The sequence below is a fragment of the Pteropus medius genome, unplaced genomic scaffold, assembly GCF_902729225.1.
Source record: "Pteropus medius unplaced genomic scaffold, Ma_sr-lr_union100, whole genome shotgun sequence".
Classification (NCBI taxonomy): Eukaryota; Metazoa; Chordata; class Mammalia; order Chiroptera; family Pteropodidae; genus Pteropus; species Pteropus medius.
The window spans coordinates 2,397,893-2,424,007 of NW_024344434.1; the positions used below are offsets into that span (position 1 = coordinate 2,397,893).

At 39.5% G+C, this 26,115-nt stretch overlaps 1 protein-coding gene across 2 annotated transcripts in view; it reads left to right on the plus strand.

The window, feature by feature from the left end:
• CCDC93 (CCC complex scaffolding subunit CCDC93) overlaps positions 1 to 26,115 on the plus strand; it is an 80,120-nt gene that overhangs the window by 20,339 nt on the left and 33,666 nt on the right. The window contains exons 7-11 of one of the 2 annotated variants that reach the window (XM_039872696.1): positions 6,772 to 6,872; positions 13,438 to 13,474; positions 15,933 to 16,025; positions 16,320 to 16,367; positions 17,251 to 17,337. In XM_039872696.1, coding sequence (XP_039728630.1) covers positions 6,772 to 6,872; positions 13,438 to 13,474; positions 15,933 to 16,025; positions 16,320 to 16,367; positions 17,251 to 17,337 — 366 coding nt within the window. Of the gene's footprint in view, positions 1 to 6,771; positions 6,873 to 13,437; positions 13,475 to 15,932; positions 16,026 to 16,316; positions 16,368 to 17,250; positions 17,338 to 26,115 lie in introns of both variants that reach the window. The other variant, XM_039872695.1, reaches the window with a different exon arrangement.

A 26,115-nucleotide genomic window follows, 5' to 3' on the forward strand; every position in this document is an offset into this window, starting at 1 on the left:
GCTGTGAGCCTCTAGGTAAAAAAATTTGCAGCTGATTAGAAAATAATATCAGGATAAAAGAAGATGGAAAAAAACTCTCCCAGTCTTTTTGATAATAGTTCACATTGCTTAGTTTATTTCCTTTTTAACGTATGAACTAACTCGTCAGTGGACTGACAGTACATTTTTAGCAGGAATGGCAAAGAATTTCTGTGGATGGCTAGAGTGAGGCCTTGGGTTTTATTTTTCTTCTCTGTCTATTGAAAATACTCCTCACTTCCAGATGTTGTCTTCATAGGTTTCTTAGCTGAGCTCCATTGCCATTAACCTCCATCCCTCCCACCCACCACTTCTGCAAGAGCTTCTTTGCAGCCTTAAAAAGAGTCCCAGAAGCTGACAAGAGATTCCAGGGCTGCAGTGCATGTCCCTGGCTTCTTATTGTGAGTCAATATAAGAAATGGAACAGCTTACTGTTTTTTGTTTGTTGTCACTCTCCCCAAGGAGAATCCTTTTCTCAGTGAAGAGAATGAAATCTTCCTGGATGATCAGTTGTGGCTCTGGAAGTCTCAGAGGGTTTTCTTCTTCTTCAATCTTTTCCCAGTTCTGTTCTTCAAATGCCTTATCAGTGTTTCTTATTATTGACAAGTCTAGGATCCCAAATTTAAATTTTGAATGGTAAATTAAGGATTAAAATACAGTGTAACATACAGGTACCTAGTTTCTAGACCCACTCTTTTATATAAAATGTGTGCAACAGTCACCTATTGAGTGTAATAGGCACCAAATTAGGCATTTTACAAGCATTATCTCATTATCTCCACACCAGCACTCAGGCAGTCATATATTAGTATTTCCATTTCATAAATTAGAAGTTGAAGCTCAGAAAGACTGATGAATTTCCGGGTTGCAGAGCCAGGAAGAGGCAGCCAGATATTGATTTTACATTTGATTCCTCAAATGCAACAGGTGTTGGTGCTTCTCCAATTCTCTCCCTCTTCACCTGCTCTCTGATTTTCCTTATATCCTGGCAGCAGTTTTGCAGTACTGTTCCTGACTTCAGGATTCTGGGCTATTATTCATCTGGGTCCCAGAGCCCCAGACACATCCAGAATGGTGGGTGCTCCCCTACCACCTCTGCAGTCGTTTACTGTGACTTTTCCCATTCGAAGATCCTTTGTCTAGCTGGAGAATGTTGGTCAAGTGGAAATTGTTATACTGTCTTTTTTTTTTTCCCCATCAGTTAACATGATACTAGTGTGCCTCAACCAACAGGCTTTTACTTATTCTTGCTTAGAAATAATCTCTATTAAAAAAAATTTTAAACATTTTAATATTTTCCAAAACATGTAATTTATTCTTGTCTTTAGTGATCCTTATAGGACTATTCCCATCTTTTGCATTTGTCCTTGGTTATATAGCTCATCCATTTTTTTTTGGAGCATGATTTTTAGTTTTAAAAAAGGTTATTTTTCTTTTATACTAATTCTGTAGTAATAATAATGAAAAATTAGGAAATGAAGAATAAGTACAAAGACTAAATCACCCATGGTACCACCAGCCAAAGGTAGTTACCGATATTCCAAGTGGGAAGTACAGTTATGGATATCAATATAGAGAATTAGAAATCGCAGACAAAACAAAAAAAAATGGCATTATACTGTATATTTTGTTTTGTTGCAGGCTTATTTTGTTTATCAGTATAATCAAGTGTACCTTCCCATGCCAATAAATATACCCCCCTAGCATTTTTAGTGGCTTTAGATTATTCATTGTGTGGTACTAATGTAACTAGCTCAGGTTGTTTTTGGCGGGTGGGGGGCAGGGCAGGGGGTGGCCATTATGTAGGACAGCCTCATAGCTAAAAAAATTTATCTATAATTATTTACTTAGGATACATTTCATGAAGTGGAATTGGGTCAAAGGTTATACCTAAGGCTTTTAGTATCTCTTGCCAGATTGCTGGGCAGAAAGGCCGTTGTGCACTGTAACTTCCGAGCTCATCACCTTGAGCTGCTTGCACTGTCTTGGCCTCATTTTTCTTCCTTCTGGAGATTATTCCAAGTATTTCTGCTTTCTTCTTTCAAATGTGTTACTTTCTTGACTTCTCCATATCTCCTTTTCACAATAAGTAGCTAGTTGCTTTGTAGAATGCCTACTGTATGATGGGAGGTGATATTTTTCAAAGGACATAAGAAAAGGAAACTATTGCCACCCAGGGCAGGCCTTCCCTCACCACCTTCCACTTTCACATCAAAATCATAGTTGTTTATTTATCTTACTTAGGGTGCTGTTATACAGCTTACTTCTCTTCCTTTTCTGTGCTGTGAGCCTTTCCTGTTCATGGAGTATCTGTCCTGTGCAGTGAGGTCTATTACTCCCTTTTAACCTTGAGTAAAGAGTACCTGTGAATTTTTCCCCAAATCCCCAAAAGATATTCATTTACTGTTTATTGAGCATTTTTTTTTGGTAATGTTTAGAATTTTATATGAGAATAGAAGAGACAGAAAAGTTTTATATGAAAATAAGGACAGAAAAAAATATTTGTACAAAAATAGAAGGGACAGGGGGAAAAAAGGACTTCTTAGACCTTCTAGTCTAGTTGAAAGGAAATGCTTTCCTGAACTCAAGAGACTATGTCATTTAAAATTACTCCTCCATCGTGTTCTTCCATATGGAATGGAATGCCATGAGGAAAGCATTTTCATACAGTACATAAAATGCAAATGTGGCTACATTAGTAAAATAATATTAGTAAGTTCTATTAATAATATAGACATCTGTGTTAAAAAATACATATTTTTGCCCTTACTGTATGTCAGATACTGTTAAATAATTCTCATACCAACCATACGTCTACCTATTTTACAGATGGAAAGCCACAGAAGTTAAAATAACTTACTCCAAATTAGATAGACAATAAGTTATGGAGTAAGGACTAAAAAAACCCTATCTGATTCCCATGTCTTCATTTAGTAATATTCAACATTCACTGAGTGCCAGTCTGCAGTCTAGGAGCAGAGGTGAAAGAAGTGACATTCTAGTTGTCAGAGATTCAAGCGATTAGGGGCTCATCAAGGAAAAAGATATGACCGCGAGGTGGCAGTAGCACACACAGACTTTATTTGGGTTTGCTGTGAGGGATTTACCCACCTTTGACAGGTTTGCATGCAGGGTGGGTAAATCCCTCACAGCATGCGACCATCCAGAGGTTTAGGTACCTATCCAGAAGGTTTGGAGAATGAGGGCATCATAGAGGAGGTTCACATGCTAGGTGATGTTTCTCAGTAGTACAGCAGGAAACTCTGGGACAGAGATCTCAAATGGCAGCAGCTGCTTGTGGTCTTTATAGCCCCAGGGCTTATTCTGTTTGGTTAAGGAAATGCTGGGAGCAGTTTAGCAAAATATGTTTACATTTAATGTCTACATTTAGACAAGCTATAAATAGCTAAAAATCTGCTTTTGGGGAGGTCATATTTAAAACAATTGGATGTGTAAAAATTGAAGTTTGATACTGGTGTGCTTTTGAGCCAGCAGCTCTCAGATGCTGTGAAGAAATAAGCTTAGGAGCCAACATACAGAAGCCGTCTTTGGCTCATTTCTATAATGCAGTGACCATATTCTTACCCACCAAGTTACACTATTTGGTGCAGACTCGAGAAGACCTGAGGTGGGACTTGTGCTGGAATTCAAAGAACAGAAGACCTCCCTGCAGAGCAGCGTTCATAAAAGAGAATAGAAAGGGAATACAGTTCAGGAGTGTCTCTGGAGAATAATACTCTACTTCCCCAGCTTTGAAACCTATAGACATATTCCTTTCTGCAGAAATGATCATCATCCACCAGTCTCTTGTCATTTCCTTCACTCAGTACCCAGGGGCTTTGTTTGTTGTGGTTTTATCAATGTACGAATGAAAAAACAAACTTTGTCCCAGTTATAACTTTTTCTATGGGCTCTTTTATTGTTGTTGTGGTGGAAACATCTATAGTGCCTCTTTAGATGGAAGGCAGAGTCTGTTCACAGGCCTCATAGGCTGAGGTGTGTCTGTTAAAGTTGAGTTTGAGCTGTTGAACACTATGAGAATGAGCTGTTCAGTTCAGTGGAGGCAACTTGAGTATTTTGGGAATGTCACTTTCGGCTGAGTTGGGTGTAGTCTGGTTCACTGGAGCTTTTGGGTATATGCCAAATTGGTGGTAGCTGTTTCACCACCCGGTCTGTTTGTTTGTAAAGGAGTATGATGGGGAGCAGCGATCAGGGCTTTGCTGCAGACACTGCTGAGGTACTGTGCTCTTCCACTTCCCCTCGTGCCATTTGGAATGTGACTCAAGAGTAATTGCTCTGATTGGTGAACCTGATTTGTAGCAAACCTGTGAAGTAGAGATCTGTGACTCTCATAGTACAAGAGTTTTCTGCTTATAAGAATCACCTTAAGTTTTTAGGTCTACTTGTGTGTCCTTTAGCATCTGCTGAGAAAAATGATCAGAACCCCTGAAGGGTGATCAAAGTTGAGGTATAAAACATCTTGCTGAGTGCTTAAGAGCAATTCTGGAGTAATCCTGTTGCTGTCATTTACTACCTTTATAGCCATGGGCAAGTTATTTAACCCTGTGCCTATTTCATCATCTATACATAGAAAACAAGGGTATCTACCCTCATAGGTATGAAGATCAAATGGGCAGCATATATAAAGCAGTATATGCCTGGCATTTAATAAATAATAGCCACTGCCATTGCTACGCCTATTAATGGCAAAAGATAAATGGATTTAGCATACCTTTTTAAGAGTGCAATCATATGTAAAGCATGGAATTTTTTTTTTTTTAATTAATCTCAGACTTTAAGTTATTGATGGAATTATGTTACCAAGTCAGTATCTTTGCAAGATTAAAAGAACATAAATAATGAGAGTCTGGGAGTCTCTTTCAGGATCTGTTAGTTCAGCCCTCATTTTATAGATGAGGCCCATTGAGGGAACTGCCTTTCCCAAGATCCATACAGCTAGTTAGTGGCAGAAGCAGGACTAGACATAGTGTTCCTGACTCTTGTTGCTTTAAATGATGACTCAGCAATAGTTCTTTCTGGTTGGCCTGGAAACCTCTGACTTTTAGGTTCTTATTACTATTACTGTTCGGTCTTTATTAGGTCCAAATCATTCTAATGATTCATGTGGCAGCCTCAGATTGTGTAGTGAGTCTCATGTGAGGGCTCAGCCGAAATGGTTGGTGGGTGACTAGAATGTCCACCCAGAGACAAGTTAGTGTAGTGGAAAAACTTTGTGGCTAGTAGCTAGGGCACCTAGGGCCAGGCCTAATATTATCTTGGCAATCCTGGACAAATTATTTAATCTCTGCTTTTCAGAAGTAAGGTAGAAGTAATAGCATCTGCCTTGCCTCTGCCTCATAGTGCAGCTATAAATTGCAAAATGTAAGATGTTTATGAGGCACTTTAAAGTATAAGGAATTCTTACACAAAGGCCAACATTGTCATTGTTTGGCAGAATAAAAGGTCCTTGTAGCTGTTGGTTTCAGTATGCTATTGTTTTGGAGTCAATTTTTTTTTAGAAGAATCCAATTTCCTATATTGGGTCATTGACTAAGAAAGCAGTTAAGCTCAATTATGTAGTATTGCTATAATAGTAGAGCTCAGAGGAAATTAAAGCATACACAGTAACTGACGTCATATGGATTCATTATATTTTTCATTTCCCCATAAATCTGTTCTATGTTATTTATAGCTTCCTATTCATTTGGACACCAGCAGCAAACTAGAGAATATTTGTGGTAGCAAGCTATAAAAATGACCTCGAATTGTCCCAGACCCTTTTCCATTCTTTTTCCACATAATTGTTGAAATTATGTAGTATTTGTTAGAGAAAGAATTTTTTCTGTATACTTAAATTTTTCATAATAAAAAATAAAGTAATAATAAAAGTTAACCAGAATTATCAAGGAGGGATCAATTCTAATTAGAATAAAAATGCCACTATCTGGAGAAACTGGATAGTAATATTTGCCCTGATGATGTCCAGGTAGAGATTAGGTGGTAAACTCTGGTAGTGGAAAAGAAAAGATCTAGGCACGCACAACTAGAATACCTTGCTTGCATAAACAACTGCGTCCTTGCACTCAGAGCCCTGGGCATATATTATATTACTGAAGATATGATTGCCAGCTTGGCTGTAGAGAAGGATATTCATTTAGTATAGAATGACAAACCAGGTTATCAAGGGGGTGGAGACCCACATTAATTGAGCACTTGTTACATGTCATGTACAAATAAACTTTGTTTATTACATATATTATATACATATAATTTCAAATCAGAGAAAGGATAGACTATTGATCATGTTAGGATTTTTAATTTTCTGTTCAGAAAAATAATAGCTAGATTCTTACCTTTCACTATACAAAAAAAATTCTGAATAGATGAAAAGGCTAAATATAAACTATAAAAGTAACATACAAGAACTTTTTTATATAATACCTGTGATAGAAAATAAGATATGGTTGATAAGTTTGACTGCATAAACTGTTAAAATGTCATAGGACAAAAAACAAAGTTACAACAAAGTTGACAAGCAATAGATTGGATGGAGATATTCGCTACCTCTATAAAAGTCAAAATAGCAGGCTCCTTGCAGGCAGCCACCTGAGTGCCCACTGTTCTGCTGCAGGAGATCTGTACCCTCACCTTGATGGGTAAAGGACTCACTCTCCTGACTGGCTGGATGCATTTAGCAACCAGTTCAGGAGGAAAGCCTTCCCACATTCAGTAACTCCTGTCTCATTCACTCAGGATGTTTACAAGCCCCGTCGGAAATACAAACGCCAACAGGGAGCAGAGGAGCTGCTCGATGAAGAATCTCGAATACATGCTACACTTTTGGAATATGGCAGGTAATTAATGGGACCCAGTCAAAAGTGTCTGTTTTCTAAAACCATTGGAAAAAAAAGCTATTTTGAATTGCTTCGTCGGGATTAACTGGGTTGGCTTTTACCTGATTGGGTTTACTGTTTTTGGCCCCCAACCTCCGGGACTTTTCTCTCTGGTGTTAAATAACCCAAATTTCTGGTGATAGATGTCTCATCTTTGAAATTCTCTGGAAATGTGTGTAATAGTGTGGTCTGGCTTTCCCCTCTTTGGGGAAGTTAGAGTTTGGGGCATTTGTGGAGGCAGGGAGTGGTTTGCCCTTCATGTCCTTACCATTCAATGAAATTTTCAGGTAAACTAAAGAATTTTCAAAAGTTTTACTTTAAGTGTTAGAATAATAGTTTTGGTTTCCTGTGAATAATTGTCCTAAGAAAATGAAGAATTTATAAGTGGTTTTGTCACTTCTTAAAAAGATCTCTAGTTTTTAAAACTATTTTGATTTCATATCCTCAGTTTTTACTTAAACACACACACACGTGCGTATGGAAGTACTTCTCATTGAATTTTTAACCTAAGTATTAACCTGCATTTATATCCTGCGTTTTCTACTTAGGGTAACTGCTTCCTTGATGTGAGTATGTCTCCTTGGGCTTCTTTCCTTTGTGCTGGGAGTGGTTGCTGTGTGTTGCTCTGCCTCATAACCTAGCCCTTGCTGGGTAGCTGGAACCAATGGCATCTCCCTGAGCGTGCATCTGATGACTTCCCCTCTGGGGTATTGGAGAGAACCAGAAGGAAACTAGGCTTAAAAATTGGCTTAAATATTCCATCTTTCAAATGGAATTGATATCGCCACTTTTTTGTTATTTTTAAGGGGCTTGTGTGGGGTCAGGTCCTTCATTCCTAAGCATGAAAACAAGTCTGTTTCATTCAAAGGAAGTTCTCTGATGCTAAGCCAGTTGTGATGGCTGCCCGCTCAGCTCACCAGTTGCTTCTGTGAGTTGAACTCTTTTGAGGCAGGCACCACCAGACCAGCTATATAATTTGCATGGGCCCAGTATAAAAGGAAAATATAGAGCCCCTTGTTAAGAATTATTAATAATAATTTTAAGAATTTAAGACAACAGAACCACCAAGTGTGGGGCACTTCTGAGTGTGTAGCCTTTGCAGCTGGACAGGTTGTATATTATGGGTGCTATGATGGGATATTTCCATCCAAGCCCCAGCTGCAGGTGGGCAGGTGAGACTACAGTGTTTTAGATGAGCCAGAGCTGGAGAGATAACCTCTGTGAGTGTCACATGTTCCAGAGCCAAAGAATACTTAGGGAAATGTTGTGGGTTTTGTTAGTATGTATTGCTTATACCTTCTTTCTTTTTATTATCATAGATACTCAAATGTCTCTGGGGGTGAAAAGGAGTGTGAGATTCAGTAAATTGTCCACTTCACTGAGACCATGCTAACAATATTTCAGTATTTTGTTTTGAAATTCTCAGCTTCAAAGTGGATCTTTTGCATGTGTCATAGTCATAGTCAGTATCACCATGCGATAGCTGGGTAAATTCAGGACGTCCCTTTCCATCATCAGGAGTGGTTGGAGCAGTCTGAAGTCAGAGTCTGGCTTGGCTTTTATTAGGACAGAGAGCAGGGCACACATTTTGTATGTGACTCTTCACAAATTTGGAGTGTGAAAAAGCAAAGTGACTCAATACCAATCTTAGTTCTCGTTGGTGGGGTCGTGCTGACTTCTACAGATTTCTAAGCCTAGGATAGATGTTTAATGAAAGATTTTTTTGGTTTTGTTTTTAGGAGAAGGATTTTTTTGCTTTCTTTTTAGTTTTGCAGATAAGAAGTTGTGAGTTTTTGAGAGGTTGCGAAGTAAATACTTAGCACATTCTGACATTTTATTAGTTCATCTTTTTTGGAAGTGATAAAGACAGCATTTAGAAAGGTTAAAAATTAACTTGCCCAAAGTCAGCTATTAAGAACTATTAAGAGTCTCAAACTACTACTTGAACTCAGGTTTCCTGGACTCCAAAAGTGTGTCGTTATCATTATCTATAAATATTGTTTGAGGTTCCAGTGAAAGTTTGGCCCTTGGTTTTTAGACAAACCAGCCCAGTCTTTGCTGTTTGGTCTGAGTCTGAACAAAAAGAGAGTGATTTTTAAACTGATAGAGCAAACTGGATAGAAAGGGTTATAGCCCCAGCAAGTGTGTTTTATTCCCCTTCTTGGGGAAGCTCCCTCTCCTCCTTTCTGGCTATTAGACCCTTTTCTCAGAGTTCTATTAGTACTCTCTACTGCATGGGGATCTTTACCATTAAATGAGGATTGCATTACCATATATGTATATGAATAACTTTGAACAATTTGTCCTGTGTAGAAAACAGTAAATGTCAACTATTAGGTCTTGTTATCATCATCATCATCCTCATCCTCATCATTAGCAGCAGCAGTTTTCAGTTCTCAAATGCCCGTAAATATAACCTTTAGATTCAAATGAGGATCCTTTCCTGAGCCTCCACTTTCAGTTCTTTATCCTATGTACTCATTACCCTTAGGACTGGCCCTCCTTCTAGTCCCTTTATGAAAGTCTTACCTACTCTTCCTTCCCTTCCCCAATGGCTGGCCTTCTGCTGGCTCTGGGACTTACTCTGCTCCATCCTTCCTCTCCCCTCACTGCTTACTGTACACCCCTTAATTACTCTTCCCTGCCTAGGAATCCATCTTTCATCAGTGTTCCTGTCACTCATAGACCTAGGCATACAGTGCATCTTGGCTTTGAAGCCAGCACTCCAATTTCTTCCCCCTTTTTTGACTTTCCATATAAAGCTGGACTTTGACCCTGCTCAGCCATGCCAAAGGCCTTAAGGATTGTGTGTCTCTTAAAAACATGTTTGGGTATATTTGTTTCAATGTTACGGTGTTAGAAAAGCAAGACTCATAGTTTTGATTTGAGACTTAAAACTGCAACTCTATAATAATTTTACTATGGTCCCAATCAACTTTTAGGAGCTAACTTAAATACCTAATCGTGAAATAAAACTGCCACTGTGGTGAAATGCATTTTATTTACAGTATGTTTGACTTATAAGTGGAATTTTGAAGCTCAAAATCACCAGAATGCTGGAGTTAGCCTATTCCACACTATTTGAGGCTTCATTTTGAATTGGCTTGTAGTTATTCTGCACTTAGTAAATGAAATATAATATGTCTCTCCCAGTCCCTGTCCCATATGATGGTAAGGTCTGCGCATACTCATAGAAGATATTTAGTAAATGCTTGTTGAATGAACAAAGAGCAGAGTTCACAGTCCTTAGGATTTAGGGCTTTTTTTATGCCCTGTTTTGTTTCAGAGAGCTTGCTGTCTTAACTTGCCCTGTGGCAATTGTTCTTGAAGGTTAATTTGTTTTCTAGAACTGTGATATCCAATAAGGTAGCCACTAGCCACATGTGGCTGTTGAGTACTTGAAATGCGATGAGTGTGGCTCATGAACAGAATTTTAATTTTAAATAAGTTAAATTTAAATTTAAAAACCCATGTTTGACTTAGTTGTTGAAATATGTTTTATGTTTAAGTATTGTCAGAATAACTTGAGTATATGAATCTAATTTAAAGTTATATATATGGCTCTCATATTTATTTTGGACTGTGCTATTCTAGAAGATGTACACCCTTGATGTTAAAGACCAAATACTAGGTCTAGGGTAGGAGGAAGTAAACTGGGTGTTTAGGGAGCTAGAGCTCTGTTGGTGCTGACAGTGTGGGACAGCAGCAGGGGTTGGTGAATCAGAGTTAACCAAGGGGGAGGCGGAAACAAAATGAAGCTTATGGCACTGCAAATCAGGCTGGCACTAGAGAGGAAAGGGAGGTTGTAGGATAGACCAGCATACCTAGGAAAGATAAACGAGAAGTAAATGCTTTTGTAGTAGAAATAAATTGAAGATTCCCCGACTCTTTGTGAAGGATGATGAGCCATAAAGCGATATCACGTTTTTCTGGTGAAGCTCAAACAACATTGAAAGAGTCTCCCAGAGACACCAGGACCAGTGCACACAGTGAGGCAGGCATTAATAGACAACTGAGAACAGCTCTTCTCTGTCATGGAAGCATTGCCATCATGTCACATGGAGAAAGAAACCTTTAGAAAAATCACCTGGACTCTTCATTCATTTAGTAAACATTTATTGAGTACCTACTATGTGCCAGGAACTATATTAGTTGTTGGGGATACAAAAGTGAATGAAGCTATACATAATATTGATAGCAGCACTATTCACAATTGTCAAAAAATGAAAACAACATAGATGTCCATCAGCTGATGAATGGATAAACAAAATGTGGTTTATCCATATAATGAGATATTATTTAGTCATAAAAAGGAATTAAGTACTTATCTGTGCTTCACTGTGGATGAACCTTGAAAACATGCTAATTGAAATAAGCCAGGCCACAAATTGTATGATTCCATTTATGTGAAATGTCCAGAATAGACAAATCCATAGAGATAGAAAGTAGATTAGTGGTTGCCAGTAGATGGAGAGAGTGGGAAATGTCACTAACTGCTAATAGATATGGATTTCTTTTGGGAGCAATGAAACTATTCTGGAATTAGATAGTGGTGATGGTGGCACAAAACAGTGAATACAGTAAAAACCACTGAAGTGTATACTTTAAAATGGTGAGTTTTATGTCATGTGAATTATACCTTAGTTTTAAAAATGTTAAAAAAAGTAAATGAAGCAAATTCCCCTCCCATCTAGGAGCTCAACAAGCAGATTTCACGTAACACATAGTTATTGGACACTGTAGGATGAGTGCACTGGTGGTACAAATACAGATGCACAAAAAAACCAACACTTCTGCCAAAATCAAGAAGCCACTGACAGCTGCTGGCCCCAAATCCAGGTTACTTCTGTGATCCATATCACACAATGAATCCTTTATGCCCTCCCCGTCTCCTCATGTAATTGTTGCACGTGCAGAACTCAGCAGATGCATCTAGTTGGGAACATAACTAGCATTCAGAACCCTAGATGCAAAGGTGTATGGAAAATAGAGGTTTTTGCTTTCCAGCCTCTCTACTGAGGAAGATCCAGTAGACAGTCACAGGATATCTAAGCCAATTCACAGAATCTGCCATAAGATCCTCTACAGAATGCGTATGGATACTCAAAGTTTAACCTTGGTCTGCTGCACTTTGAGCCTGTAGATTTATGCCTAATGGATGGACATGCTGTGCCCTGCAGTGACTTTATGGTCTCCCAGTTACATGACAACTTATTGCATGGTCAGGTGATACTTTTGGCTTCTTGATTTCTGTGTTTTCTTTGCTCGTTTTAGTTTATTTATTCAACGTATGTGGGAAATTCAAAATGTGAAAATAGTATCGTTGCCCTGCAGGAGAAAGATGCAGACATGCAAATAGATAGTTGGACATGATGGCCATCTGGGAAGTGAGGAGAACATGTACAGATGCAGGGGTAGATCGGCCAGGGCAGAGTGTCTGTGCATGGGGATGATATAGAAAAGAGGCAGCTTTGGATCTGATGTGTGAGGAGTGAATCAGAAAGTAGGAGAGAAGAGGACGGCACAATGTGTGCAAAGCTCTCTGTTCAGGCAATGAATGCACAGGAGCATGTAAGGTGAGCTGCAAGGAGGTGAGGCAAAATGGTTGTTAGGTGGGGCTGTAGAAGTGAAGCCCTAATGAGAGTGCCGAGGAGGTCCTGGTTTGTCCTAAGGGAAGAGGCCTGCCATTGATTAGTGCACATCAGACCAGTAGGAAATTGGATAAGTAATGGGGGAGAGGAGTGGGAATAGAGTGAGGCTGGAGGCCCTAGACCAGATAAGAGGCTAACACACCGACCCAGCAAGTGAGGCATGGCATGAGTGAGGGCATGAGCAGGAGCCCTTAATTTGTTTTTCTCAAACAATGGCATGTAATGTTATTTCTTTATGAACTATTTAAAGGTAAGTGGGGTTGGATATTTTGCTTCATGCTTTTTGTTTTAGGTTGAATGGTTTCTGCATTGTTGTACTTGCTTTAAAATATATGTGTTAATAAGTGCCTGAAAAAAAACTAATTTAAACTAAAGTGCATTTGTGGGTTTCTCTGAATTTAAGGTTGAGTGAAGCGAACACACAACATTATTGGCAAAGTGCTTTGGCTATGTTTGAGAATAAAAAAATGGCTGGACTGGAGGTTTTGTAAAGCTCCATTAGAGAGCATGTTTAGCTTGAGCAAACACATTCACATTTATTTATACAGGTATTTTTAAGGCTTTTAGCTTAAACCGTAGATCTGAAATGCACTTCCAGATTTAAAGAGTAATGATTGCACTTAAAGAGAATGTTGCACTCTGCACTATTTGAGAGTTCTCATTTATAGTATTTATATAGCAATAGGGTGGCTGGTTCTTTATTCAGAAACAATGAAATATGTTTGTGGTTTAGGCATTTAAAACATTTTCTCCAGTCAACAAATAGCCTAAATTCTCTTTGGTGCTTTTCACATAAAAATCCAACCAAAATGCATTTGATCAACTTTATGTGATTTTTGAATAGTAATTGAACTCTCCTTTTTTGTGGCCTGCAGGAGATATGGATTTAGCCGCCAGAGCAAAACAGAGAAGGTAAGAAAAGCATAAATAATGGGAGAGAATTTTAAGAGATGGAAGTGACCCTCTCTGTTGCCTCTGTTGGACACTGTCAGGCTTCCCATCATGGGTAGGAAGGTAGGTTTGCTGCCAACCAGACTCTGGTCCTTAGGCAACCTGAGGCAGCAAAGATGTGCCTGCTGCTTCTGCAGGCTAGGGGTCTGAAGTCCACTCCCAGGGCCTTGAGCACTCTTCATCTGGTGAGACTCTAGACAAGTGTGAGCAGGATGCTAGTAGTGAGATAGAACACAACCATAAATTACAGGCCTGCCCTGTAATTTATTCTAGTATACTAGTAAGACTACTAGTATGGAAAAATCAGGTAAGTCAGCATGGGTTTTTCTAACTTCACAAAGGATGCTCAAAGATTTTTCTTATTTATGTATTCATTGATGATCTTTAATGTCAGCAGCAGTGCATCCATATAAATCTTACAGTGCCAGACCTTTACTGTGTTCCAGGCTACTTATTCAGGGCTCTGCATGTATTTTTTCACTTATTCCTCTGAACAACTCTGAGAAAGATACATGTTGCTGTTTTTCAAGTCAGAAAACTGAGGCTCAGAGAGGCTCCATGATTTGTCCAAGATCACACAGCTCCTTAAATGCCATAATAAAAATCTGAACCCAGGTCTGTGTGACATCAAAGCCTGTGCTCTTTACCACTGCTTTTAAAATAATAAAGTGCTGAAGTGGTCATTGACCTCTTAAAAAGCAGAGTCCTGAAGGTTGAGATCTATTCATAACCGTTTTTCTCATTCCTCACCTGACCCCCCCAGATTTTCTTAAATGGGACACCATTCCTCCTGCTCTTCTCCTGCCACCACCCCCCCCTGTCAGATTCCTACCCTCCAGTTCTTCCAGGAGGCCTTCCCTGACACCATCCTCTCTCCGTTTCCAGTGGTAATTATTGTCTCAGTCATCAGAAGGCCCTGGCAGTGACTAGGAGCATATGTTCTAAAGCCAGAATGGCTGGTTTCAAATCCTAGCTTCATCTCTTCACTGTGCGACTTTGGACAGTCTCCTTAATCATTGTGCCTTAGTTCACAGCATGTGTAAAATGGAGGCAGTGATTGTGCGGTAGCATTGTTGTGAAGATTAAAATATAAAGGACATAGAATGATCCAAATATATAGTAAACATCTAATAAGTGTTAACTCTTATCAGTATCATCATTATTATTAGTTCATTAGCAACTAGTCATGCACTGATTGTGATATGTTTTGGTTTTCTCATTATTTCCACATTCATGCTTTCACTCAACTAAACAGTCATTTCTTCCAAAGCAAGATGTTTCCTGGATTCGAGTATGTCATATGTTATCTGGTATATAAGGATTTGATGTGTAATTTTAATTTGATATTTAATTTAAGTCCATAAAGAATATTTGTGCATATGACTATATTCTGAAATAAGGCAATTTGATTATGATTGGAAAAATCATGAGATGCCCATGAAATACTATTCACATTGGGCTTGTCTTGTCATTCTTATGTCAGATGGCACATTTGAACTGGAATTCTTATCCCTTATAGGTATACCTAGCAGTTAGAAGCTCAGGATGTTCCCCAGGGTCAGTCATAGACTTGTTTAAAAAAGCATCCTAGAATTGGGGTGGTCTGAGAAGGTATTTGAGACCAGTCTTCTCTTTCAACCCTAGAAGACCTGATATCCAGAGAAAGTAAGCCTGAGGTCACCCAGCTGGTAGATGGCAGAAATGAAATTAAAACCGAGAACTCTAGACTTCTAGGCCATGTTTGAAGACAGCAGTTAATCCAGGTATCTTAAGTGTGGTATGGTATATTTAGAGCCAGAGACTGGGTACTGAGCATAGATCTTGATCACCCAGTAAAGCAGTTTAGATCTTTATCCTTCAGGCCAGTGGTTTTCAAACTTTGTTGATTTCTCTTAGCAGTAAGAATTCTGTTTTTCATCATGATTCAGGGCACGCACACACTGAAAACTAAAGTTTCACAAAGCAATACTTAACTCTTGACTACCTCTAAAGCACTCTGATGTGTTCTGCTCTATTATTTTTATTTAATTTATTTAGATGCTTGTCATACCTGCTAAATTACTTTCATGTCCCATTAATAGGTTTTAACTGGCAGTTTGAAAAAAAACACTCCTTTAGTCAATGATTCTTGAAGGCATTAAAGTAAAGGGAAGACCCAGTCACAGTGCAAGGATAAGTCTGGCAAATGTGTATGACCTGATAGGAATTTAATCAGCAAGCGTTGGCGAAGGCTTGAAGCTTGTCCTGCTTGGTCTGCAGTTGGAATGGAAGCTCAGGATTTTCCATTCTTCCTCAGAAACTGGTTCAGCTCTCCAGATCTGTGTTTTCTTTCACAGGCTCATGCCTCTTTGCAGTGTTGTCCTTTCTCTACTGATTCTCCAACTCGAGTGCTCAGCTTTTTTCGCATCTCTCCTTTCAGGCTGAGGACAAGAAACCGACACTTTCCACAGGGCTCTCGGCTACAGAAAAAGCTGATGCCCATGAGGAAGATGAGCTTCAAGCTGCTGAAGAGGTATGTGGCCCATGTAGTCTCTCTGAAGTTTATGTTTAAATTGTTTGGGGAGAAATTTCACTTTTATCCCCAACTTTCCAAAATGACTAGCTACTTCCTGCAGCCAGCTGCTAGTAGTTGACCTTTCACACCCTTTTCATTTTCCTTTTATCACCTCTCATGAGGCTCACCATAACATGAGATCCAGTAAAACAATCCTTGGATTCTACCACAAAGACATGTTTAGACACATTGTGTAAGTCTTATGTGGTCAGATCTCCTCACAGCTACTTCTCCCCATTCCTCTTTTAGCAGCGTATTCAGTCACTGATGACCAAGATGACTGCCATGGCAAATGAGGAGGTGAGGAGGGAGTGGTCATGGGGGAGGGTGTGGTGTGTCAATGGGGACTTGGAACCACCTGTTGTGCTCTGTGAGGGCCTCTTCCCAGAGGGATCACCTTCTGTAGAGCCTTGTCTTTTCAAGACTCAGTGCTTCGTGTTTCGTATGACTCTTTTTGCGGGGAAGCTTTTTATAGTGTTGCTGTTCGTGGGAACCTCTATAGGGGAGATTCGAGGGACTCTTGTGAAGGTAGGATGTCCCTGCTGGGACAGCACCATATGGGCCTTGGTGCAAGAGCCATGGTTCAGCCCTGCCTCTCCATGAGCACATGTTATGCTGCCTGCCAAAGTAGCTCTTTTGTTTCCTTCCTACACCATCTGGGTAGAAAATAAAATGCCAAAATTATGGAGTTGGTCTTCTCAGATCTCAAGGCTTGCCCAGAAGGTTTAACCAAGGACTTTGAAAAGATCATTCCTTTTCAGGGCAGAAAAAGCCTGTGGCAGCAGAGAGATATATTAGGAGTTCTGAGATTCCTCTTCCTCTCTCCTTTGTACTTCTTTTTCCCTTGGGTCCTAAGCCCACCAAGTTCCCTGAAGACTCTGTGTAGTGACTCTCAGGAAGAGAGACCTTGGGATGAGGTCTAAAGGGCAAAGAATGATTTTCCAGAGGTACCCAGAATCCTAAGAGAATCAGACACAGTTAGCCGTTTGGCTCAGGAGATGGAGGGGTAGCTTCACATTTGTCCCAAGGCTTGTTTTCTCCCTTTCTTGTTAATGAATACATAAACAAATTTCCTTCTCTGAGAATATTATCTATTTCGCTATAATACTTAGAGCATTCAGATTTTCTAGTTCTGTGAAAGACAAGGCATGGTCTTGAGAATACACCCTCCCTGTGATTGCAGAGCCGTCTCACTGCAAGCTCCGTGGGCCAGATCGTGGGACTCTGCTCTGCTGAGATCAAGCAGATTGTGTCTGAGTACGCAGAGAAGGTATGTGGGGGCTCAGCTGGAGTGTTCGCCTCCAGTAATGCCCCAAGGATTTGTTCTTCCCTGTAACCTCCCCCTGCAGTGATGGAGTCAGGTTGTAATTCATCAGCCACATTTGTCAGAAACATATACCACACAAAGCCATCAGCATTTGCCCATTAGCTAAATTAATTTTCTTCTATAGTGTCTATTTTCCTATAAATATAAAGAGAAAACCTGTCTCTCAAAGCAATTATCACATCTAATAAATCGATGCCTGAGGTAAGGCACAGGCATTTTTCCTTCTCTACCAGGCCTCTTATAACTTGGGCTCAGTTCGGTGATTGGGCTGAGGAATGAAGCTTTGCCACTTAGGAGATAAACCCCATAACTCAGCCAAGCCCAAGGCAAAATTTTTTGTTCTACTTTATTAAAGGGATATAGAATGAACAAAAGCCCGAAAGTCATATTTCAGCATTAGATTTTTTTCATCCTAAGAATAGGCAGCGGAACCTTGAATATTTCAGGGAGCCAGTGATTAATCATTTTGCACATAACTGATTCTGGTCTGGCCGAGATGTTGTATCAGTAAAATCAGATTTACAAGGCATTGTTTCACATCCTTCCTTCCTTGCCATACTCAGTCTGCCCCCCTAAAACATTTATGTCTATTGAAGCATCCAGCTTTGCTTTTCCTGTCTCAAAAGCCTTGACAACAAATTAGCTTTGCTCCGACCCCTGTCCAGTATTCTTCTGAAGTGATTACATAGGTGATGTAATTGCGGAAGAGATGTCACCTGTAATCTGGGAGTTATAATCATCTCCCACCAAGTGAGGGGCAAAGAAACTCAGAAGACTTGAAGTAGTTATGGACTTTTAGGACAATCTAAATCCTTTTCTAGGCAAACCTCGGATGATACTTTGACCACTGTTACCCTTCCTAGGTGGTAAATTGAAATAGAGGACACTTTGAATTCTATGAAAGTTGGATTAAAAACTCACGTTAAGAAGCATTGACTTGAGATGTGGGGGGAAACAAGAGAACCCTACCCCTAGACATTGAAAACCACTTACTCGCTGTCTTACTTGGACAAGTCTCTTTCCAGAGACACACATAATTAAACTTCTTAAAGAGAATTGGAGGTCAGGAATTCTTGCTTGATTATCTGTGTTTGCATTGTGTAGATCATATAGCATAGGATCTACATAGGACGATGATTTTTAAAATTAATTTGCCTTTAACCCAAATTCCATATCACAGTTATTTCACATTTACGTATTATCTTTCAGTGTTTGTCCCAGATACCATAGTTGTACCAGGTTGCAATTGTCATGTCTAAGAGGGATAGAACAGTGTAGTTAATAATAGCATTTGGAGTCATATATTGTTTCATATCTCTCTTTTACTTCCCAGCTATGTGACCTTGGCTTATTTATTTAACCCTCCTTGCCCTAGTATCTTCATCTGTAAAATGGGAATACTATTACTTTCCTGGCAGGGTGTTATGAAGATTAAATGAAATGTGAACAAAATGCCTATAATATTGCCTAACGTGTCGTAGCTATTCAGCTAATGGTAGCCCTTATTTGCATTTTTGTAGTCTGCATTTTTTGGTCACATCAAATCCTAAACACTTTCTGTGTTTTAGCCTGCACAATTATTTGAATACTAGGTAATCTGTGTTTTAATACAGCACAGTTTATTAAACTTCCCTGTTGTTAGACTTTTAAGTTGTTTCTGTTTGCCATTGTAGATAATACTGTTGTAAAAACTGAACAAATAGTTTCTGCTAAAAGGTTTCCTAGGAGTTGATGATTAGATTGTGACTCTTGTGTATTGCTTTACAAATAAGTTGTAACAATATAAAATATCATCAGTTGTGAAGGGGCTTTACAGCATGGCCGCAGCATTTCCAGTCTTGATTTTTCTTTCGTCTAAGTTGCTACTTTATTAGCTATAAAATGACACCTCTTTGGACCACTGAGAAGAATGAACATGGTTTCATGTTTTTTGTTTGATCTTTCCATTTTCTGCTGTGTGAATTTTCTTTTATAGTCTTATTTATCTTTTGAATATGTGGTGTTTTGCTTGTAAATTTGAACAGTGTCTCTATTCTATATTTAAATATTTTGTCACTGTGATACAAATATTTCTCAGGCTGTTGTTCTATTTTTGTATTGTTTTTCATCACACGTAAGGCATTTGTACCTAAATTGGTCTACCTTTTTTTGTTATTGTTTCCAAATGACATTTTCCATGGATCTGGTGAAGTAATTTATTACATTTCAGCACATCTATTACTAATGGTGTTTAATTCTTTAACCTATGTAGAGTTCATATTTATGTAGTCTAAAATGTGGATCCATCCTAGTTTTCCTACTCTTATCCATTTGTCCTAATATCATTTATCATATAAATGGTACATGGGCTCTTTCTTGCTTTGTTGGTTTATGCTTCTAGTTTTATATAAGTTCCATAATAAAGTCATGTTTAATTTTTGTTATTTGCTTTATTTGTTTGCTATTACTTTGTCAGTGCCCTCCAGCCAAAGACCGTTAGGAGCACACCTGCAGTTGAACACATTGGGTTTATTGCAGGTTGTAGTGGGGGAGACTGCACACCAATGGGGAACCGTACGGCATTTCAGTAAGGAGGCATTAGAAAAAACTTATTATGGGAATCAGGCTAGTTTTAGGTGATTTGAGGGCAAGTTCAAAATGTGGCTTTGTTCTGTGTTGGATACTTTTATGGGGGGTCAGTTCAATGAATGAACATCTAAATAAATCTTACTTACTAGACAAAGGAAACTGAATCAAGGTTAAAGGTGTGTACTTGTATTAGCTAGTATAGTGGGATGTTCGGTCATTTAGAGCAACATCCAGGCCTTGCTGAGAGTACCAGGTTAGCTTTCAGACGTCAGGGACTCCTTTTTTCCTTCTCTGTCTATTTAGTTATCTGTTCCTGCATAGCAATATTGCCATAGATGCCGTGGCTTAAAATGGCACACATTTATTATTACATAGTTTGTGTGGGTCACCAGTTGGGTACAGCTTAACAGGGTTGTTTGTTTCAAACTCTTACCAGGTTGCAATAAAGATGCTGCCTAAGGCTGCAGTCTCATCTGAGGCTCAGGTGGGGAAGAATCTGCTTCTGAGCTCATTAGTTGTTGGCAGTATGAGATACTTGTAGATGACTGAGGTCAGCAGTTCTTGCTAGCTGTCATATGGAGGATGGCCTCAGTTCTTTGCCATACAGGCTTCCCCAGCATTGTCACTCGTTTCATCAAAGCAAGGGAGAGCGCCTCTTCATAAGACAGACGTTACAGTTTCATGTAACATTATTATGTACATCCAATCACATATATCCCATCACCTTTGCTGTATTCTATTGTTCAGAAGCAAGTCACAGGTCCTACCTACATTCAAGGGGAGGTATTACTCAAAGGCCTGCTTGCCAGGAGGCGGAGATTATGGGACTATCTTAGGGTTGTCCACCACAATGTATTTATTTTTCTCTTTACTCTTACTGCTGTACATTGGGCTGAAACCAAGCACTGGCAATTCATCTAAAGTCCTGTTCCTACCTTCAGGGTCTCAGTAATGAAACCCTTGGGAGTAGAATTGGAATGGAGGAATGCCCAGGGGGAAAGCCATCTATGGTACTTGAAAGAAACCCAAATTTGGCCGATATTAAGATGAATTTTTGCTTAGTGAAGAAAAAGGACAAGATAGTTTTGGGAGGATGAAAGTGTCAAAATGTTTTCGTGACCAAGGAATGAATTGAATAGCCTGCTGGTACAAGTGTTTGGAAAGTCAGTGGGCATTGGGATATAAAAATGAGGTAAAAAATAAGTGCAGGCTTCTCTTTCATTTGTAAAATTCACCAGATTTTACAACAGTGTAACATGATAAATAATCCATGTGTTTCCGAGGAAATCTCTGAGAGATGTAACTCAATTTAGTATGATTTCTATAAAGCAACAGGGAAGAAGAATGTGAAGAAGCTTCCGGATATATAATTCATGAGTGTCGGTAGGCTCTCAGCCAAGGAACACCAGCTCCCTTTGTTTCCAAAGGGTAATACCCTTCCCAGAATGTGCTAGATGAGGCACCACTGTGCTTTTTGGTGTCTAATATGCCCACTGCGTCTTAGCATTCATTTTTATAGGGAAGGAGAGTCTGTTACTGTGATTTGCAGAAAGCTAAAAACTTGATGTCCAAAAAACAGTTCTACTGTCCCCCACTAACTTAAACCAGAAGAAAAGGAAGGAAGCTGAGCCAGAGAAGGTTAGGTCAGGGAAGATGCAGGGTCACTAGAAGAGCAGGGACTCTCCCTAATGCCACATACTAATCAGTCATATACCATTTTGACTGCAGTTACATCATTCCTTGGTCTACATCTCCCTGAGTCAGAATCTTAGAACATTTTATAGATCTAGAGGCACAAATCTGTCTTGGGAAATCAGAAGAATCTATGCCGAATGCCTTCTCTGTGTCAGGTACTCTACATGCCATTATCTCATTTAATTCTCAGAACAATGTGCTGCCTTCTTGTTTATAATTCTCTGCATTCCTCCAGCATTATACTTACTTATATGCCGTTGAAACTGCATAAGTTTGTGTATGTGGACCACATTTTACTCTTCTCTGCAACCTCAAAACCTTGCTGTGGGCCTGGCAATGTTGGTACTCAATACTTAAACCGATGGTATTATGCCCATTTTACAGACATGGAGTCTGAAGTGTTAAGTAAGTTGTTCAACACTATGTAGCTAAGTTCCAGGTTTGCATACGGGACTGTGTGCGTGAAACCTGTCTCCTTGGGAGCATCTTTGTGGGAAATGGGGAAGGCCTCCTTTGCCATCCTTAGTGTCTGCCTTCCAAGCTTTGCAGTGACGAGGCCTCTTCAGACTCTTCCCAACATTTGACTACATACTTTGGCTAATTGGAGAGAAGAGGCCAGGTTATGTTGGAAACTAACCTAGATATTAGAAAAATGAAAATGGTGTAGCCCAGGCATTTACACATAATCATACCTATGCTGTTAGAAGCTGTGGAAGTTTCTGTTTGGGATATGTGAGTGGCTTTTCATATCACTGAAAATTACCACATTAAAATATCCTCATCTAGCTCTCTAGAGTGTAGCATCCTAGCCAGAAAACTGTCAACATCTTGATCATATTTCCATAGTGAGATGAATTTTGGTTCATCAAGGGACTTATTTGTGGAAGGAATTTTTTTCTTATAGGTTTTGGAAATTCTCCTGTCCAGCAATTAAGAAATTCTGGCACCATTGCTTATGACCTTTTGATTTTGAGGACCATTCTATGGCAGTTAATTGGAAGCCTATACTCTGTCTTGATATGATATCTTTCAGGAGCACCTGGGGAATCTTAGGTAATTAGAGCTGGGTATAGCCACAGAGAGGCAATGGCCAGGGCACAGTTAGGGATGTATGTATAAAAACACAACAGAAAGAAGGTCTCCTCTAGAGGATTCAGACAACCACATTTGATTAGAGTGTATTTTGTCCCCCTCTACCATGATAATTTTTATTCCACTTTATGATGCAACCAGCAGAAAAAACTGCCTCTTAAGTTCTGTCACTCACTAACCTGGACAGTGTACTATATAGGAGCATTTTGGCTGCAAGTGATAGAAACTCTTCCTTGAATGGTGGTATAAGGAAAAGAGAAGATCTATAAATGCAGGGGTCCTAGGCACTCAACAGCCTTGTCATATCTCTTTGCCCTTGCTTCACTTTGTCCCTTTCTGTGTCTGTTAGTACCTTGGAGGGCTCACCACAGACTGTTACAGCCTTAGAGCACCCTCCCTGCAACTGTGTATAAAATCCTAAGGAAAGACTCTCCTCTTTTTGGCATGGCTCACGTCTCATATTCCTCACTGAGATAGTTTTTCTGGCCAGGAGGCCAGCCTCCTTATAGGCAGCCCCTCTGAAATGAGAGAGAGTGCAAGATAATAATTCACCAGAGGAAGGGATTGCTATTATGAAACCAAAAGGTTCTGGGCAAACATGAGGGCTAGCACCTCCATAAGTTGTTCATAATAGGTCCTCAGGAGATTTTTTCCAGTTAAGTGTTATGCAGACTTCTCAAATGTTTACAAAGAGACTTGGTATAATTTGGGGGTATTTTAAGTGTTCATCTTGATTTCTTTTCTGCTAAAGAACTGATAAAATTAACCTTAGATAGGATGAATTATTCTTCCAGCAAACATCTTGAGCAGGTGCTATGTCCCAAGAAGTGTCAAGTGTAAGGATGGAGAGATGTGAGTAAGACATGGATGCTGCCCTAAGGAGCTCCTGATTAGGAGTCAGTCAACCTGTAAAGAGATAAATTACAGGATAATTTATGTGATTGCAAGTGGACACCAGTAGCTACTTGGTTTGTGTTGCCATTTGAAATGTCAGTATGTGCCCAAAGAAAAGTGGTTGCTGGTGTAGTTGATACAGAACTTTTTTTCCTGTTAATAATTAGGCAGGATGGATGACTTTTTAAAATTGTACCCAGTTGTGGTGAAATGGGAAAGGTTAATTTAAGAGGGCTGGGAACTGAGTAAAGATACCACACCCCAGGGGCCTTGCCTACACCAGAAGGTCATAAGAAGCTTAGCAACCAGCAGACCCCGACTACTTTATTAGAGAATCAGGCCTGAGCTGAAACCAGGGTGATTTCTAATAAGCTTAGATATGAATGTTTCTAATCCCATCATCTGGACACACACACACACACACACACACTTTTTCTATTTTCTAGCAGCACTGGCATATGAAGTTGGGGAAGAAGTGTGGAGGAAGGGAGCTATTGCCCTCTTGGTAACCTTCTGCTGTGGCCACAAGTAGAAAAACCCAGTTGGGATCAGGAGCAGCGAGGGCTGGGGTCTATTTTTATATCCCTTCCTTCTAGACTCTACTTCTTTGCTTAAGTCACAGGTGGTAGACAAGTCATATCCTAAACCTGTATACTTCTGTAAGGCCAGGATTTCATTTTTCATCTCTGTACCTCTGTTGCCTAACAAACAATCCTCAGTAGAGGCTAATGGAAGATGGATGACTGGAAGACTGTGGAGACTCACCCAGAGTTAAGAGTGACTTCCCTTCCTAAGATAAGCTCTTCTGCGATGTTGTATGGATCAGCTCCGTGTTGTCTCCTTCACAACACTGCTGAGTGCACCATTTTATTGGTCTACTTATTTCTCAGGACTAACATGCTTGCCATCAATGGGGGCTAGGATCATTGTATATCCCCAGCGCCTAACATAATAGGGTTTTCATAAACATTTGTTGAAGGAAAGAGGAAAGGTAGAGAGAAGAAGGAAAAAGAAGAGCTTTCAAAAGTCTCTCTTCCTCTGTGGCACAGTTTAGGCTTGGGGAGAAAGTGGAAAACACAGCCCTTTATTTATGAATGAGTTGCTTTTACCCAACTAGACAGTAAAGATTTAAGGGTCAGGTCTGTGTCTTTTTCCATATCCCCAGTGCATACCACTGAGCCCCACCTATACTAGGTTCTGAGTAATGAAAAGTTGAACTAAATGAAGGTGGGGAGAGAGATTTAAAACTGTTACCAGAATTTAGAGATTAAGGAATCTGGAGAGGATGATGCTAAATACGTTCGTGTTTCCAAACTGCTTCAAGATTTCCTAAATTCTGAGTGACACCAGTCAAGAGAATGGTATTGGCTAATGAATTATCAACCTGGTGGGATTGTCTCAAGCCACATAGCACAGCCTATACCTTTCAGGGTCTTTATCAATTTGGATAAAGATATAGGAATTAGTTCTGTCAGATTTGAACATCATTTAAAGCTAAAAAAGAAAAGGTAGCTAGTACATTAGAGAATAGAATCAATAGTCAAAAATATCTTAGATTAAAATTATAAGCCCAAACAAATTCATTTTTTAAAGACAAGCAATGCGAATTATTTTATTTAATTTCAGAAAAATCAGTCATACCAATTCAAGATTTGGTGATAATGACATCTGACCTGACAGTAAAAGAGAGGTTTTGCATTTTGTTCACATTTCCTAAATGTTAAGTGCATCCTGGAAAGTGTTGTTTTATTGCTTATCTTGGGATCCAGAGCTGTGCCTTCAACTCAGCAATGTTACATGAATATGGATCTTTGAAGTTCATGGGATTGCATTAGTGGGAGTCAAGAATATTGAAAACGTTTGTGTATCGGTTTCATTAACAGAAGCACAGTATGGAAAGTGGATGGTGATCCCATCCTATCTGTCGGATATGTCAGATTCCATCTGGAGTACTTGAAAAGGTCACATGAGCTAGGGTATATCCAGAGGGTAAGGCCAAGATACTGAAAGGTACTAACATCTTGTTACAGAAAGCAAAGAAAAAAGCTGTGAATACTTCTAGACAAGACAAATTGAACTGTTCTGTGAGTGATTACAGTTCATCTCTGTTACTTCAGGGAGGAATGGATAGGTTCTTGTTTGAGTGTTTGCAAGTCTGATTCTACTGTCTTTGCTGGCTTTTGCTCATGGTACTTTGGCTTCGTGTGTGCTTTTGATTTTTGGAAGTTCAAATTCCTTGGAAATTTACTTGTAGAAGTTCTTTAAGGCCTAGAGTTGAAGCTTTGTTCTTCCAGAGAGGATTTGCTTTTGCTTCTGGCAAGCACCTAGGGATACCTTGGCCCAAGTATTGTACACATAGTCTTGACTTGTGAGTTTTGGGACCATCCAAGTAGTGTATGAATTTAGATTGCAGAAATACATGAGACCCAATCTTTGTTATAAAATCTCATTGCAGATTTATTTCCTCTTACA